Source organism: Monodelphis domestica, chromosome 2, assembly GCF_027887165.1.
Source record: "Monodelphis domestica isolate mMonDom1 chromosome 2, mMonDom1.pri, whole genome shotgun sequence".
NCBI classification, from domain to species: Eukaryota; Metazoa; Chordata; class Mammalia; order Didelphimorphia; family Didelphidae; genus Monodelphis; species Monodelphis domestica.
In genome coordinates, this window is record NC_077228.1 from 108,867,125 (window position 1) to 108,881,120 (window position 13,996).

The 13,996-nt window shown below is 47.5% G+C and overlaps 1 protein-coding gene across 1 annotated transcript in view; it reads right to left on the reverse strand.

Annotated features, from left to right (window-relative positions):
• Positions 1 to 547: 547 nt before the first annotated feature.
• The window catches only part of LRRN2 (leucine rich repeat neuronal 2), a 118,090-nt gene continuing 104,641 nt past the window's right edge, over positions 548 to 13,996 (reverse strand). The window contains exon 2 of the mRNA XM_001371190.4: positions 548 to 10,815. Within this exon, the coding sequence (XP_001371227.2) occupies positions 8,401 to 10,542 (2,142 nt within the window). The 5' untranslated portion in view covers positions 10,543 to 10,815 and the 3' untranslated portion in view covers positions 548 to 8,400. The remainder of the gene's footprint in view (positions 10,816 to 13,996) is intronic.

The following is a 13,996-nucleotide window of genomic DNA, read 5'->3' on the forward strand; positions in this document are numbered from 1 at the left end:
GGGCTGAATACATGGGTCTAGAGCAGAGGAAATCATTAATGGAAAAAGAAGTGAGTACTCAAGCTGAGGTCCCTATTGCTACCTACATATGAAGAAGTTCATCACTCTACTAAGGTGTGAAGGGGTTGCCATTTTCCCTGGTGGAAGAAATCATGGAATTCTGTAGTATTATAGTCTCTTTAAAAAATTCTATTGAAAGAAGACCTGAAGTAGGAACTTTAGTAATAGGTTAACATTTTTCTAATTCATAGTCTTGTGCATTCAAGTCTTGCTTGAATTTGGTTAAGCCTGGATTTTGGCTAGAAGGTGGGGCAGAAATGGAAGCTTTGAAGCAGATGCATCACAGAAGATCCTGGTCGTAAACCCTAGATCTGTGCATTCTGCCCTTTTATACATTTGATGGTGGGTGTTATCCATAGCCAGAGGTCTCTGGGGAGCTCAGGTCAAAGACTGTCTTTCTCTCTCTTTTTTTGGACCAGAGGGGAATTCCATCTGGGGCCCCAGTTGCTCATGCCCCAAGGAGAATAAAGGGTGGCACACCCCAGGATTCATTCCAAAACAGTTTTATTAGGAACTTAAAATAGATCCTGGCAGATGGTGTTTGGGAACTGAAGACCATGAAGCAAAGATGAAGATGTCATTCACCATGCTGTGTACATGGCAAAGGGGGAGAGAAGCATCAGTTCTCTGAATCTATTTGCAGCATACCCACTGTGGTTGGACCAAAAAGTCACTGAAAACCAAAGAGGGGCTGGCAAGAGGTCTCCAAAAGAAGTGGGGTGTTAAACTCCCCGAGGGCAAGGGTCATATCCTCTTTTTATTATCCCCCATAGCAACTAGCACAATTCTGGGCACACAGTTAATACATGATGTCAACTGGCTGAATGTACCCTGATGTGGTCAAGGGCGGGGTGCTAAGAGATGTGAGGTAACTAGTTGGGGTGGGGATTGGAAGAGGCTAATAGGAAGGCATTTTTAGGGCTGAGTGGGGTGGCAGAGCATTAATATTGCAAATGAAATCTCTGAAATTATTTTATTCCCCCTATAGTGCCCCTAGCTTTGGAAAAAATTTCTACTTAGATCCATCTCCAATATCCCTTTGTGGCATGACAAGTTCTCAAAAGCAAACTCAGCAAAGTACCAACTCCAGGATGTCCCACAAAATTGGGAAGGTCTGAGGCTCAGGGAGGCTAAGTTCAAAGAGACTCATTACTAACATGTTTTGACTGTAGTAACTCATGAAGATTAGTTACCAAGACAAGGAGGGGCTGCCATCTGCAATGGTAGAGAAATCATTCATAATGATTTTAGGAAAAGAGGCAGCATGGCATAGTGGAATGCATATTGGTTTTGACATCCGAGAAACTGAGCTGGCTCTGCTACTTAACTATTTGTGTGTCTTTGTATGATTGACAACTTCTCTGGACTTATTTCCTCATCTGTGAAATGATGGGACTGAAAGACCTTTTTCAATTCTAAGACTATGATCCCATTAAGTTTTGGAAAAATGTATCCATTGAATCTAGAGTAAAAGACAGGATCCTTTCATTAACTAATTCCCTATATTCAGCATCTCTAGGGCTTCAGACATATTTGCTCTCTGGAAGAGTCCTTGGGGGGGCCCTGTCACCACAGATCAGTCAAAACTAGTTGGGACCCCTGTGCTCTGTGATTGGAGACAGCCTTCTGCTATGTCCTCCATTTCCTTAATGGACCTTAATCCTATATTTCATCACAATGATTTGGGGTCAAGACCTGGGACCAGTTTGGGCTTCCTAAAGGAGTAGCACCAGGGCAGTGTTGGTGAAGTATTGGCACGTGTGCCAAGCCAGAACTGGGAGAGCTGATTCCTTCCCTCTCTTCCTAGTGCAGGGGGACATTTTTTGCATGTCCCACCTTTCTGCCCAGTTGCCCAAATTGAGCACTTCCTCCCTCTACTCTCTGGGCTGGGGAAGCTCATAGGCAGCTTGAAGTTGTGGTTTGGGCATACAAACTTGAAAACCTTCACCAGTGCTGCACTAGAGGGTGCTCAAACATACAGTTTGAGCTTAAAATGGAAGTAGTCCACTAGGCCTTCCTGCTCCCTTTCACATTCTCTGAAGCCTCCTGGGCAGGGAGCAGGACCTAGTAGCCTCAGGAGGGTTCTTCTATGGGGTCTTGGAGGGAGATGAAGGAGGCAGCCATAGTTATAGTGGAAAGGATAGGGTGTCAGGAATTATGATTCTGCCACTAACAAGTCAATTCTCATACCTCATTCTCAGTTTTCCTATCTGTAAAATAATGAGATTGGGTTAGGTATTCCCCAATGTTCCTTCCAGGTCTATTATTCTTTGATCCCATGAATTGATCAAGGAGGAGGCAAGACAGGGTAGCTTAAAAGCCATCATCTCAGAAGCTTCTGAGGACTGCACAAGATATTCTCTCTCAAGGAAACAGGATTTAGATCTTGGAAGAGCCTTGTCTACGTTGAACAGGAGACACGTGCTTCAAGGGCATCTCTAGAACTAAAAAATTTCTACTTAGATCCATCTCCAATACCCCTTTGTGGCATGGCAAGTTCTCAAAAGCAAACTCAGCAAAGCACCAACTCCAGGATGTCCCACCAAATTGGCAAGGTCTGAGGCTCAGAGAGGAGTTCAAAGAGACTCATTACTAAAATGTTTTGACTGTAGTACTCATGAAGATTAATCTTCTTGTTCTTTTCCATCCACTTTCTACATAAGGGTCTCCCTCTTCCTTCCCACCTGCTCTGGTCTAACCCAGTGATGACAAACCTTTTAGAGACCAAGTGCCCAAGTTGTAACCCTCGTGCTGCCTGTGAGCCCCCCCCCCACTTTACCCCAGATAGGGGAGGGAGGAATCACTCCCATTGGGCTATGGGGCAAAGGTCATGTGAGAAATGTTCTCAGCTTTTGGGCTGGAGAGGGGGAGAGAGGCAGCCTCCCTCCAGTAGGCTCCAGCATCATGCCATTGATTTGCTAACAAGGGTCTGACCTGTGACCTGATTTTTTTTTCTGTTTCTATAAGTTGTGTTTCATCTTCCATCTTTTAGAAGCAGGAGCTCATTCACTTCCTTTAACCCCCAGCAATTACCTGTGGCAGAAGAGTTACTTTAGGAAATGAGGCATCCCACAGCAATCATCATGCTACCTTTGCATGGCACTTTGAGGTTGACAAGTTCTCCTTGTTCACTGGTGAAACCATTGGAAAAAGCAGGGCAAGAAGTTAAGACACTAGTCTAGACTGCTCTATGAATAGTGTGGCTCTGGGCAAGTGCTCCTATCCTGTCTGAAACTCCCTCCCTTTGTCTGTGAAACAACACCACCAGCAGGTTAGAGCCGATGATATGAGGTTCTACACCTACCTTGAAGCCTTCATTTTACAAATATGGAAACGAAGGGCCAGAGGGAAAGAGGGACTTGCAGAGGATCAGTTAGCAACAGGGTCAGAAGTCAAACCCAGATGCTCTGCTTCTAAATATAGTGCAGAATTACTTATGACCCCTGTGCTCTGTGATTGGAGATAGCCTACTATGATGCCCTCCTTTTCCTTAATGAGCTTTAATCACAAACAACCTCCCAATGATTCAGGGTCAAGGTCTGGGGACTGATTAGGTCACTTAGCACAAGATGTGGCACATATTATTGTTGTTGTTGCTCAGTTGTCAGTTGTGTCCAGCTCTCATGACTCTATTTGGGGTTTTCTTGGCAAAGGTACTAGAGTGGTTTGCCATTGCCTTCACCAGCTCATTTTACAGATGAGAAAACTGTGGCAAACAGGGTTAAGACTTGCCCAGGGTCACACAGCTAGGAAGTAACTGAGGCCAGATTTGAGCTCATGAAGTTGATTCTTCCTGACTTCAGGCCTGACACACAATCCACTGCAGCATTTAGCAGTCTGCCTGGCACATAGTAGGTACTATATAAATGCCTTTTCAATTTCCCTTTACTTTCTTTCCCTTCTGCCTGTGGTCTTGGTGTTCATCCCTGTATCACTCTTGAGATTCTTTCTAGCTCTAAGCTCTATGATGATACTAAATATTGCACCCCTCCCCCAAAGCTTGGGATCACTCTTCCTAGGTTCAAGTTGTCTCCTTCCTCCTCACAAGGCTTTACTTGTCTCCGACTCAGAAGTGGCTAAGATTAGGCTATGACTGTGTTCTCAGGGTTGGTGCTTTGAATTTCAGATCATGAGAGACCAAATCGTAGTCTCAAAACTGTGTGCTGGGAAGTGAGGGGGAGGTGAAACTTCAGTTCTTGGAAAGCCATCCACTCTGAAGGTTAGTAATTCCAATACACTGAAGACTAGGAAAGTCAGTGAGGGGCTTCTGAGAACTGAAGCGACAAACTCCCTAGAGATCAGAGGCTCCATCCCTCTTCAGCTTTAATATTCCCTTTAGTTTCTCACACAAGGACTGAGCTGGACACAATGTGGCATCATGAAAAGGGCATTAAAGAGTCCAAAGATCTGGGATTGAGCTCAATTGTGTGATCTTGGCCAAGTCACTTAGGTTCAGTTTCCTCATCTGTAAAACAGGACTAATATTGGTTCTACTCACTTTATGGTTTTTGCTGTTATTATTACATAGATATTGGTTGTAGTGTGGTGGGAGGGGCTCACATAGGACTGGAGGGCTGCAATGGGGCTGGAGGGGTGGGGTTGGAAGGGTACCATAGAGAAGTACCCTTTTCTGTCCCCTTCTGACCCCCAATCACAGTGAAAGGCTCCATCCAGAACTGGGGTTTCATTTGAAAGTTAAATCTCCTGAAGGATGTATCTTGTGTTCTTCCTTATATTCCTAGCATGGCTTCAGACTGACACTGAGCATCTTCCTTCCTTCTTCCTTTTTTTTTAAACCTTTACCTTCTGTCTTAAACCCTTACCATTACTGTGTATTGGTTCTAAGGCAGAAGAGTACTAAGGGCTAGGCAATGGGGGTAAGTGACTTGCTCAGGGACAGACACTAGGAAGTGTCTGAGTATCTTCCTTTCTTATTAGTTGGTGGTTTCTCTCTTTGATTCCTGAAGAAAAGAGAGGCTAATAGGTGTTAGTGGGTTGATCTTGGAAGAACTCCAATTAGTGATAACTCTCCTAACGAGGAGGCAGCAGCCATTTTTGGAAAAGTGACTCTCCAAATTGGACTCCAAATGGTAGGCAGGGAGTTTGGTAGCCAGGAGACCAGGTGGAGGTACACCTCCAGTTCCCTTGGCTGATGATAAAATACAATAGGACTTAGAAACTTGGCTCCCAGTTCCACTGCCTCAGGTGGATGGAAAGCAGGTAGAGACAAGTTGGGGAACAAGTAGCCTTATGATGAATGCAAGCAGCCAAAAAATCTTCAGCACGTGCTCTCTAGGACCTCAATATCCACTCCTCCATCTCCCTCTCTCCCCCATCAAAGTAGTATCTCAGTCCAAACTTTCATTGCTTAACACCTTGGGAAAGGTAGCTTGTGTGAAAAGATCATTCCATCCAGAGAAAGAAGCAGATTATGAACAATGGGGAAAGCCAGTCTGCTTTTCACTGCTTCCTTCCCAAATGGATATGGAACCTCAGTTGGTGTTCAGAGTGCTTCATCTTTCTAAGAAAGATATGTGGGACTTCCTCAGAGTCTCCCTAGCTCTCTTCTTCAGTTCAGGCTATGGTTGAGAGAATGGCTGAATCACTTAAAACTGTGTTTGAAAGGTGGGGTGGAGGGGTAATTTTCAGAATGTTTATGTTAGCCATATTTCCTTTAAAAAATTGTCCTTTTTCCACTCCTAAGTAGTAGAGTAGAGGGAAAAAGACCACTTCCTTAGAGAGTAGTATACCTAGAACTCCATCTCCTATGCTTAAGTTCCCAGATCCCTTTCTTCAGGTTTTGATTACTCCATCTTCTTAGATGTTCCTACTACCTCTGTGTAGGTTTAAGGGCTGGGGGAGGTGAGAATGTGAGAAAAAAGCAGTGAAGAAGTTAACGCTTCAATTTGGGAGACTCCGTTTCATGATCTTGTTCTAATGCCCTCTTACTGGGTTCAAACACTGAACAGTCTCTCCTCTTAAATTCAAGGTTCTCCCATTTGTAGCTGTTGGGCTTCTGCACCACTCCTAGATAAGACAAGAGGTTTTGGAATAGTGTTGGGACTGAGTGAGAGGGTTTTAAGGACTCCATAGCTTTTTTCCATTTTGTAACCATGGGTTAACCACTTGGTTGTCAGGGAATAGGGGATGATATGGTCCCTAGTTCTACTTTCCCATGTTGTGGGAGACCTTCCCTTCCCCTTCTAGGAAAAAATAAATGGACTAATTCAATCTTCTCCCCAGCCCTGGATGGCTTTTGGAAAATTCTCCTATGGAAAAAAAGAATGGTTGATGTCCCAGGGAAGCCTGGTAGTCAGTGCTCTGTGCTCCTATGCAAGGGTACAGGAACAACCCAATAGAATCTGAGGAGGTACCTCAAACATGCTCCCTCTGTCAGTGTCTACTTGCCCCCAATTCTCCTCCTTGGACTGATGGTCCCCTGGCTGTCTTAATGCCAGTAACTGACAGCATGAGGAGGGAAGGGAGAAGAAGACTTCTCCAGAGGACAGTTGAAAGCAATCTTGAATTCTATGAACATGTTTAGGGCTAAGATGGAAGGAAAGGCATAGTGTGGGGCCCAATTGTCTATTTGTCCTCCTAGGGTTGTCCAATGGGCCAGAGGGTATGTGTATGAGAAATTTTCCCAGGGAGTTCTGGGAACTATGGATATCTGGAGAGATCCAATTTCAGTATTTTTTCCTTTCAGGCTCAAGAATACCAGGGCCTCCCTTGCCCCACCTTGGGAGAGAAGCAACATTCACAACCACCTCCCTCCCTGGAATGATCTCATGGGGTCCACAGCAGCCCCCTTTCCCTGCTTTATTGGCACTGCTATTATAACAGTGGGTTATCAACAAATGTTCCTGTTCACATTTGGTCCTAAGAAGTCAATCAGATAAATAAAAATACCAAAAAGCAAGTTGGGCTCATTACAAACAATACAGAAGCTGAACCAAAAGATAATTGGAGTAATTTCCTCATCCCACATCCTTCCCCTTGCCAAACCTCCCATCATATTACCTACCCCTGCCCTCCCAGAGTCAAACTTCTGACTGTTTTATGGTTTTCAAGTCTCTTGGAGGCTCTCAGGTTTGTTTAATTAGAAATAGGCTGGGAAGTGCTTCCCATGCAGTGGTATGTTGCATTTGCAATGTTAATTGCTTATAAGAGAAGAAAGGGTGACAATGTTTAAGGATGGAAATTTCCTGTCTCCCTCCCTGTTTCCCACCCCATCTCTGTCTGTCAGCCTTGTTCTCTTTCTCAATTTTTCTCCCCCTCTTTTCTTGCATCAGGCTCTCTGTACTGTCCCTCATTTCTAGGGATTTGGGGTGGGGGTGGGGTGTTTACTGGCAGGGTTGAGAGTATCAAATTTTGGAAACTGAAATGAAAAACCAATCCTTCTATCTCTAGTTCTTCTTCCCTGTCTCATCTCAGCCTTCTCTGTACTGGTTTTGAAGAGGTGATTTCTGAACAGGGAATTATCTAGCTGTACACTGCAATACAAAAGATTTTCTCTCCCCTCTTTCTCCTATCCTCTTTTCTTCCTTTCCTCCTTCCTCTTCCCCCCACATCCTTCCTTCCTTCCTTCCTTCCTTCCTTCCTTCCTTCCTTCCTTCCTTCCTTCCTTCCTTCCTTCCTTCCTTCCTTCCTTCCTTCCTTCCTTCCTTCCTTCCTCTTTCCAAGTTAGGAGAATAGAGTGAATTGGAGAAATGGGAGAAAGAATTATATTTCTCCACAAAGGTACAAAATTGTTTGCAAAGTCAGCTCCAGAGTGACCTAGTCCTGGGGACATCTGGGGGGTGATAAGGGTCCCCCACAGTGCACTGGGTACTCCCTTCCTCTCCATGTCCCCCCAGATGCAAGGTACTCCCTTCCTCTTCAGAGAGAGACCCCTGGGGGCAGGAGATACTAGCCCTAGCTAGGGCTAGGAGGGTAAGAGCAGGCAAGTGAAACTGTACAGAGGAGAAAAGAAAAGCTAGGCTCCCTGGGGGGCATGTGGGTAGGACCAAGGGCCCAGGGTCCAAGCTGAGTCTGGAGGGACTCCCAGATGAATGGGATAACAGGCTGGGATGGGGGTGGTGGGGAAAAGGTTAATAGCCAGAGCACTTCCTCCTCCTGGGAAGTGTCCTCATGAAGGCAGCAGGGAGGTCCCACAGAGGACCGGTGGCAGTGTTTTGAGGGGTAGGAGGCCGAGGGGGTCCAGGCCATCCATGTCCAGCTGCCATGCCATAAGGTTGTAGGTCTACATCATCTTTACAGTGGGATGTCTGGTCCAGCCCTCTTCTCTTTTGGTAAAAAATAGTCTTAGTTATTCCCCTGCCCCCAAGAATAAGTTGAACTTCAGGAATCATGGAGGATTACTGGCAAAACCATCTCCCCTTCTGCAAGTTTTGTGGGTTCCCTCCCTGGATTCCAATGCTTGACAAAGGGGGGTGATACCACTCGGACAGAAGGGGTGCTCCGGCCCCAAGGAGCCCAGGATGGAAGGAGAGGTTTCCCACCCACCCGCCCACTTGGTCTAGTAGGGTAAGGGCCCCAGTGAACAGCCAGCCCAGCAGCTAGCAGCAGAGCAGAAAGCCCTAAGGCAGCAAGGAGCCCCAGATGGCCCCCAAGGGCCCCATGTTGGGGGCTGGCCTCCTTAGTCCTAGCCCAGATGCAGGCCACCTGGGTGTGGGCATCAGCAAAGGCCACCTGCAGGCAGACCCAGTACTCAGTGGCTTGGAGGAGGCGGGTGATATTGTAGCTGTGGGTGCCCCCTGGTAATCGGGCAAGGGCCGTAGTCCCTGGGCCTCGGAGGGAAGAGGAACTGGACCATGTAAGGTTGGTAGAGATGGTGTTGGGGAGGGGCTCCCAGCGCAGCAGGATATGATACGGGTGGACTTCCTGAACCCTCAGTTCCAGCTCTCGCTCCAGACCACTGCTTCCAGGGAGGGAGCCCCCAATAGCCAGGCTGACTGATTTGGTGTCAGCCCCCACCAAATTCTGGGCCACGCAGGTATAGAGCCCAGCTTCCTCTTCAGTGACCTCTCGGATCTCCAGCGTTCCCTCAGGGTATATGCGATACCTCCCGCCTGCCTGGGTGGCAGTCAGCCGCATCCCAGCTGGAGTCACCCAGTATATCTCTGGCTCTGGCTCAGCCAGAGCTCGGCAGTGGAGGGCCAGGTTCCCGCCTCTGGCCACCTGAAGGCTTGGAGGAAAACTTCGGGGAGAGATGAGGGGCAGGCAATGGTTGGTCATCTCCCGGAAGGGTACGTCCCGGACAGGGCAGTGCTGGAGATCGGGTGGCTCAGCACAGAGAGTGGACTGTGGTTCAATGAAGCGGACGTGGGTGCCCGTGGTGTTGGCCCAACGGATGACACAGTCACAGCGGATGGGGTTGCCGTGAAGACCTATTTCCTGTAGGTTAGGCAGGGATTCCACCGTCTGCTGATGCAAGGCACTAAGGGCATTGTTGTTGAGCATGAGGGTTTCCATCTGGGGCAGGTGGCGGAAGGCGCGGGGGTGGACGAAGGACAGCCGGGGGTTGTTGGTGATGTCCAGCTTGGTGAGCTCAGGGAGGTTGACCAGGGCAAACTTGTCTATGGAGACCAGCTCCTCCATGTTGTTAAGCCCCAGCTCTTTGAGGTGTAACATGTTGGTGAAGTCGCCCGGTCCCACCCTCTGCAACGGGTTCTTATTCAGATCCAAGAACTTGAGTCCAGGCACATGCTCCAGCGCCCTCTTGGGCACCCGGGCCAGTTTGTTGTCGTAAAAAGAGAGGCTCTCCAGGCTCCGCAGCCCCTCCAGGGCATAGTCAGAGATCTCCTGCAGGTTCATGCCCGCCAGCACCAGGCTGCGGAGGTTGGCCAGAGGCCGGAAATTCATGTCCAAGATGGCGTCTACCTTGTTGCCTCCGATCATCAGGACCTCTAGGCTCGGGAGCACCTGGAACCATCGACTGTCCACAGCCTGCAGCAGATTGGAGTTGAGATGGAGCCGAAGGAGGTTGCCCAGCCCTGTGAACGCCCCCGGGGAGATTCTGCGAAGCTGGTTGTGGTTGAGATAGAGTTCTTGAAGGTTCGCCAGCCCAGCGAAGCTGTCATCCTCCAGTTGGGTCAGCTGGTTCTCCTCCAGGTGAAGGCTCAGTAGCTGAGGCAGCGCCCGAAGGCCAAAATCTCGGGCATCGGAGAAGCCGTTTTGGGACAGGTCAAGCTCTGTCAGGTTGGCCAGGTAGTCAAGCTCATTCTGCTCCACTCTGGCGATGTTGTTACTCTGTAAGAGGAGGGTCTGGGTGCCGCTGGGCAGCCCCGGGGGCACAGAGGACAAGAACAAGTCATTGCAGTCTACTGTGGTGGCCTCTCGGTACACCGAGCGGGGAGTGTACCAGGGCCGGATCTGGCAGGTGCACTGTGGTGGGCATGGTACTCTCCAGGGCACCACGGGCACTGGGGCAGCAGCCCCTGCTATCCAGGCCAGTACCAGGTGAACCAGAAGGAGCCACATGTTGGGACTTGGGTGGGGAAGCTTGCTTGCCTCCACTCTGACCCCCTTCCTCTTTCTCTTCGTGCAGGTCACCAGTGGCCTGCTCAGTGGCCCATTGGTGGTCCAGAGGACCTTCCTCTTCGGGAGATCATGCTATTCAAGGGCAGGCAGTGTGAGTGGGTGGGTGGGGGTGTCCGTCCTTCAGCAGGGGAAGCTATTGTTTCTGGTCCTCCTCTGACTCAGCCCCAGTTCATTCATCACTGCCCCCAGTCAAGGGGCCACCTGTGGCCATCCCTGAAAGAGAGAGACAACATCATTAGGAGTTAGGGGAAGCCGGATTTAGTTCCCAAGTCACTATCTCCGTTCCCATTGGCCCAGGGACATCAGCAGGGCGCAGACCTGGGAATCCCAGCTTCTGATGCCTGGCTCACCCGGGGAATACCCTGTCTTCCCTATCAGGGTAGTGATTCTAGGGCTAAATACTGGATGAAAGATGCAGGCTGAGCCTGCAAATTCTTTGAACTCCTCTGAGAAAGTGATGAGGGGGAAGATGATGGGCTGTTGTTACTGTTGTTGTCATCATTATTATCTCCACCTTCTTGGAGAGCAGGAAAGCAAAAAAGTGGCTTCTCTTGCCCTCCTTCCCACTAGACTTCTTACCAGTCCTTGGCACATATTGAATTGTGGTGAGACCCCAAGGTCTCAACACTCCTCCTTGGAGTGATCTCCTGGGGAGGGAGTTGAATACTAGTACCAGTTTCGAGTCATGGAATTTAGAGCTGGAAAGGACCTCCAGAGAATCCAGTTGCAGGCCCACAGATTTTTTTAATCCCTTACTTTTTGTTTTGGTATCAGTTCTAAGATAGAAAGGTGGCAAAGGAGTTAAGTGACTTGCCCAGGGTCATACATTTGGGCAATGTCTGAGGTCAAATTTGAACCCAGGTCCCCTTGACCCACTAAACTGCCCTATATCCTTAATTTTTATAGATAAAAAAAATTGAGGCCTAGGGTAGTTAATGACTCACTTCAAGGCCATATAGGCAGAGTAGCAAATCCAGAATTCAAACCCTGGACTTCTGCCTCCCAGTTCAGTGAGTACAGGGCAGACTCCCCTACCTCCAAGCCAAGGCCATCCCTAAGTTGATGGGGGAAGCCTCTGTCTAGGTACAGAGGTGACGACTATCTTTCTGTCTCTAGATTTACATCACAGATCATAGAAGCTGGAATCTTCCTAAAGCACAAATCTAACCATTTCACTCCTCTGCTTAAGGAATGTCCATGCTTCCCTACTGGCCATAGTATGGATAAAATGGATAAAATACAAGTTCTTCAGGTGGACACTTAAAGCCCCCAGGAAATCAGACTCTTTCTAGGCTTATTGTCCATTATTCCCCATTGGGCATTCTTAGTCCCAAGTCTAACTCAACTACAAAGGTTACTCCCCAATGTGCCTGTCCATCTGTGTCCTTAACTTCTTATCCCAATTTCTAATGTTTGCCCTGGTGGTTCCCCATGCCTAGAAATCACTCTTCTTGACTCTACTTCTAAGATCACCTGATTTCCTTCAACCCTTCCCCCAACCCCTGCTTCTGGCGGAGCACCTTTCTCTGATATCCCAAATGCTACAGCCCCCAGTTATGAAATATTGATTTTGTATACATTTGCATCATTTAACCTACCTGCCCATTCTCTCTCCACCAGCTAGAAGGTAAGCTGCTCGAGGGCAGACACTTTCATTTTTGCCTTTTTATACACAGGATCTAGCACTTGAGAAATGCTCTCTGAATGACTGTTTAAGGAAGACAAAGGCTCTTCCAGATTTTCCTTTTTCTGTTCATGTCACCCACCATCTTCCCAGTCATTCAGAATGGAAACTTTGGAGATAGAGTAGATCCTTGCCTTCTCCTCAACCCCCATATCTAAACAGCTGCCAAGTTCTGTTGATTCTACCATTAAAATCTCTCTCATATCTGTCTTTTTTCCACTCCTACTCCACTTTGGGCCCTCATCTATTTTTACCTGGCTCTTGCAATAGATTCCTGACTGTCAGCAGCTTTCATATTGTTTTGTGAATAATTATCAGTCTGGCCACTTCACTCCCCTATCCAGTCAAAAAGTTTCTCTGGCTCCCCATTGCCTATCAGTTAAAATCTGAACTCCTTGGTGTGGCATCTATGGCTCTCTACAGTCTTGTTCCAACCTATTTTTTTAGCCTCATTGTAAAATTACTTCCTGATACCTTCTACCTCCTTGGTGTATTGTTAACCTTCATACATGGGAAGCTTCTTCTTTTCCTCTTTCTTTGCCCCATTTCTCTCTCTCTCTGTCTCCGCCCCCTCTCTCTTTTCCTCTCTCTCTCTCTCTCTCTCTCTCTCTCTCTCTCTCTGTCTCTCTCTCTCTGTCTCTCTGCCTGTCTCTGTCTCTGTCTCTCTGTCTCTCTCTCTGCCTGTCTCTGTCTCTGTCTGTCTCTGTCTCTGTTTCTCTGTCTCTCTGTCTGTCTCTGTCTCTGTCTCTCTGTCTGTCTGTCTGTCTCTCTCCCCCTCCCCCATCTCTTACTATTCTCTTTGGCTTACTTCTGTACATTGATCATAGAATAGAATGTATTAAAATTATCTGAGCACTATTAGCCTTATCCTCCCAGGAAGATCCTGGCCAAGTTCCTATTGGGCAGTGCCACTGGCTAGATGCTAGGAACCCAACACTGAAACAAGACAGTCTCCTTGCCCTCAAGGAGTTTACAGTCTGGGGAAGGGGGACATTAGGTGAGCATTTGTTTGTGGAATTGAACTGTTTGTGCTGACTCCCAATTACAACATAGTTGATGCCATTTGTTCGGTAGGGTCTTGGCAAGGGATAGGATCAGTGTGGGCCTAGCTTAGACAAGGTAGAATTTCTAGTTTGAGATTCTAGGATTCATAACTCTTTATATTATTTTGTATAGGCTGGCAAACTTTCCTCTTCCTTTGTAAATATTATTGAAAACTCACAGTTGTGGCTGTGATTTGAGATGGGAGGAGTGATGGATATACAGAGACACCAGGCATCCATGAGGGCAGTCATGATTTAGGACATAGTGGTAGAGGATGGTTATTTATCAAGGCTTTAGGCCTTTTGCAGACAGGATCTATCAAACTGGTAGAAGTCAAAGGATTTGGACAAGTTCCCAAGGTTGGCTCTGAAAGGGGATCCAAGCAACCATGGAGTTGTAGATTGAGCAGGCTACCATATTTTTCCTCTCAATGTTCTTAAGTTACAGAAGTAAGCATCCATTGGGGGGGTCCATTCCCCTGGAGGAAATCTTAAGTGTTTTTGAGAAACTCTGTGTGCTCATTTGTGTATTCTAAGGATATTAAAGCATGGCACCCTCATCCTCCCTGGAGTAAGTAGGAATAATCCCAGGAAGAGGAACTACTAAAGGGCTTCCATTAGTGTTATTCTCCTTTGGTTTAGAAATGTGAAAATGGGGTTCCTCATG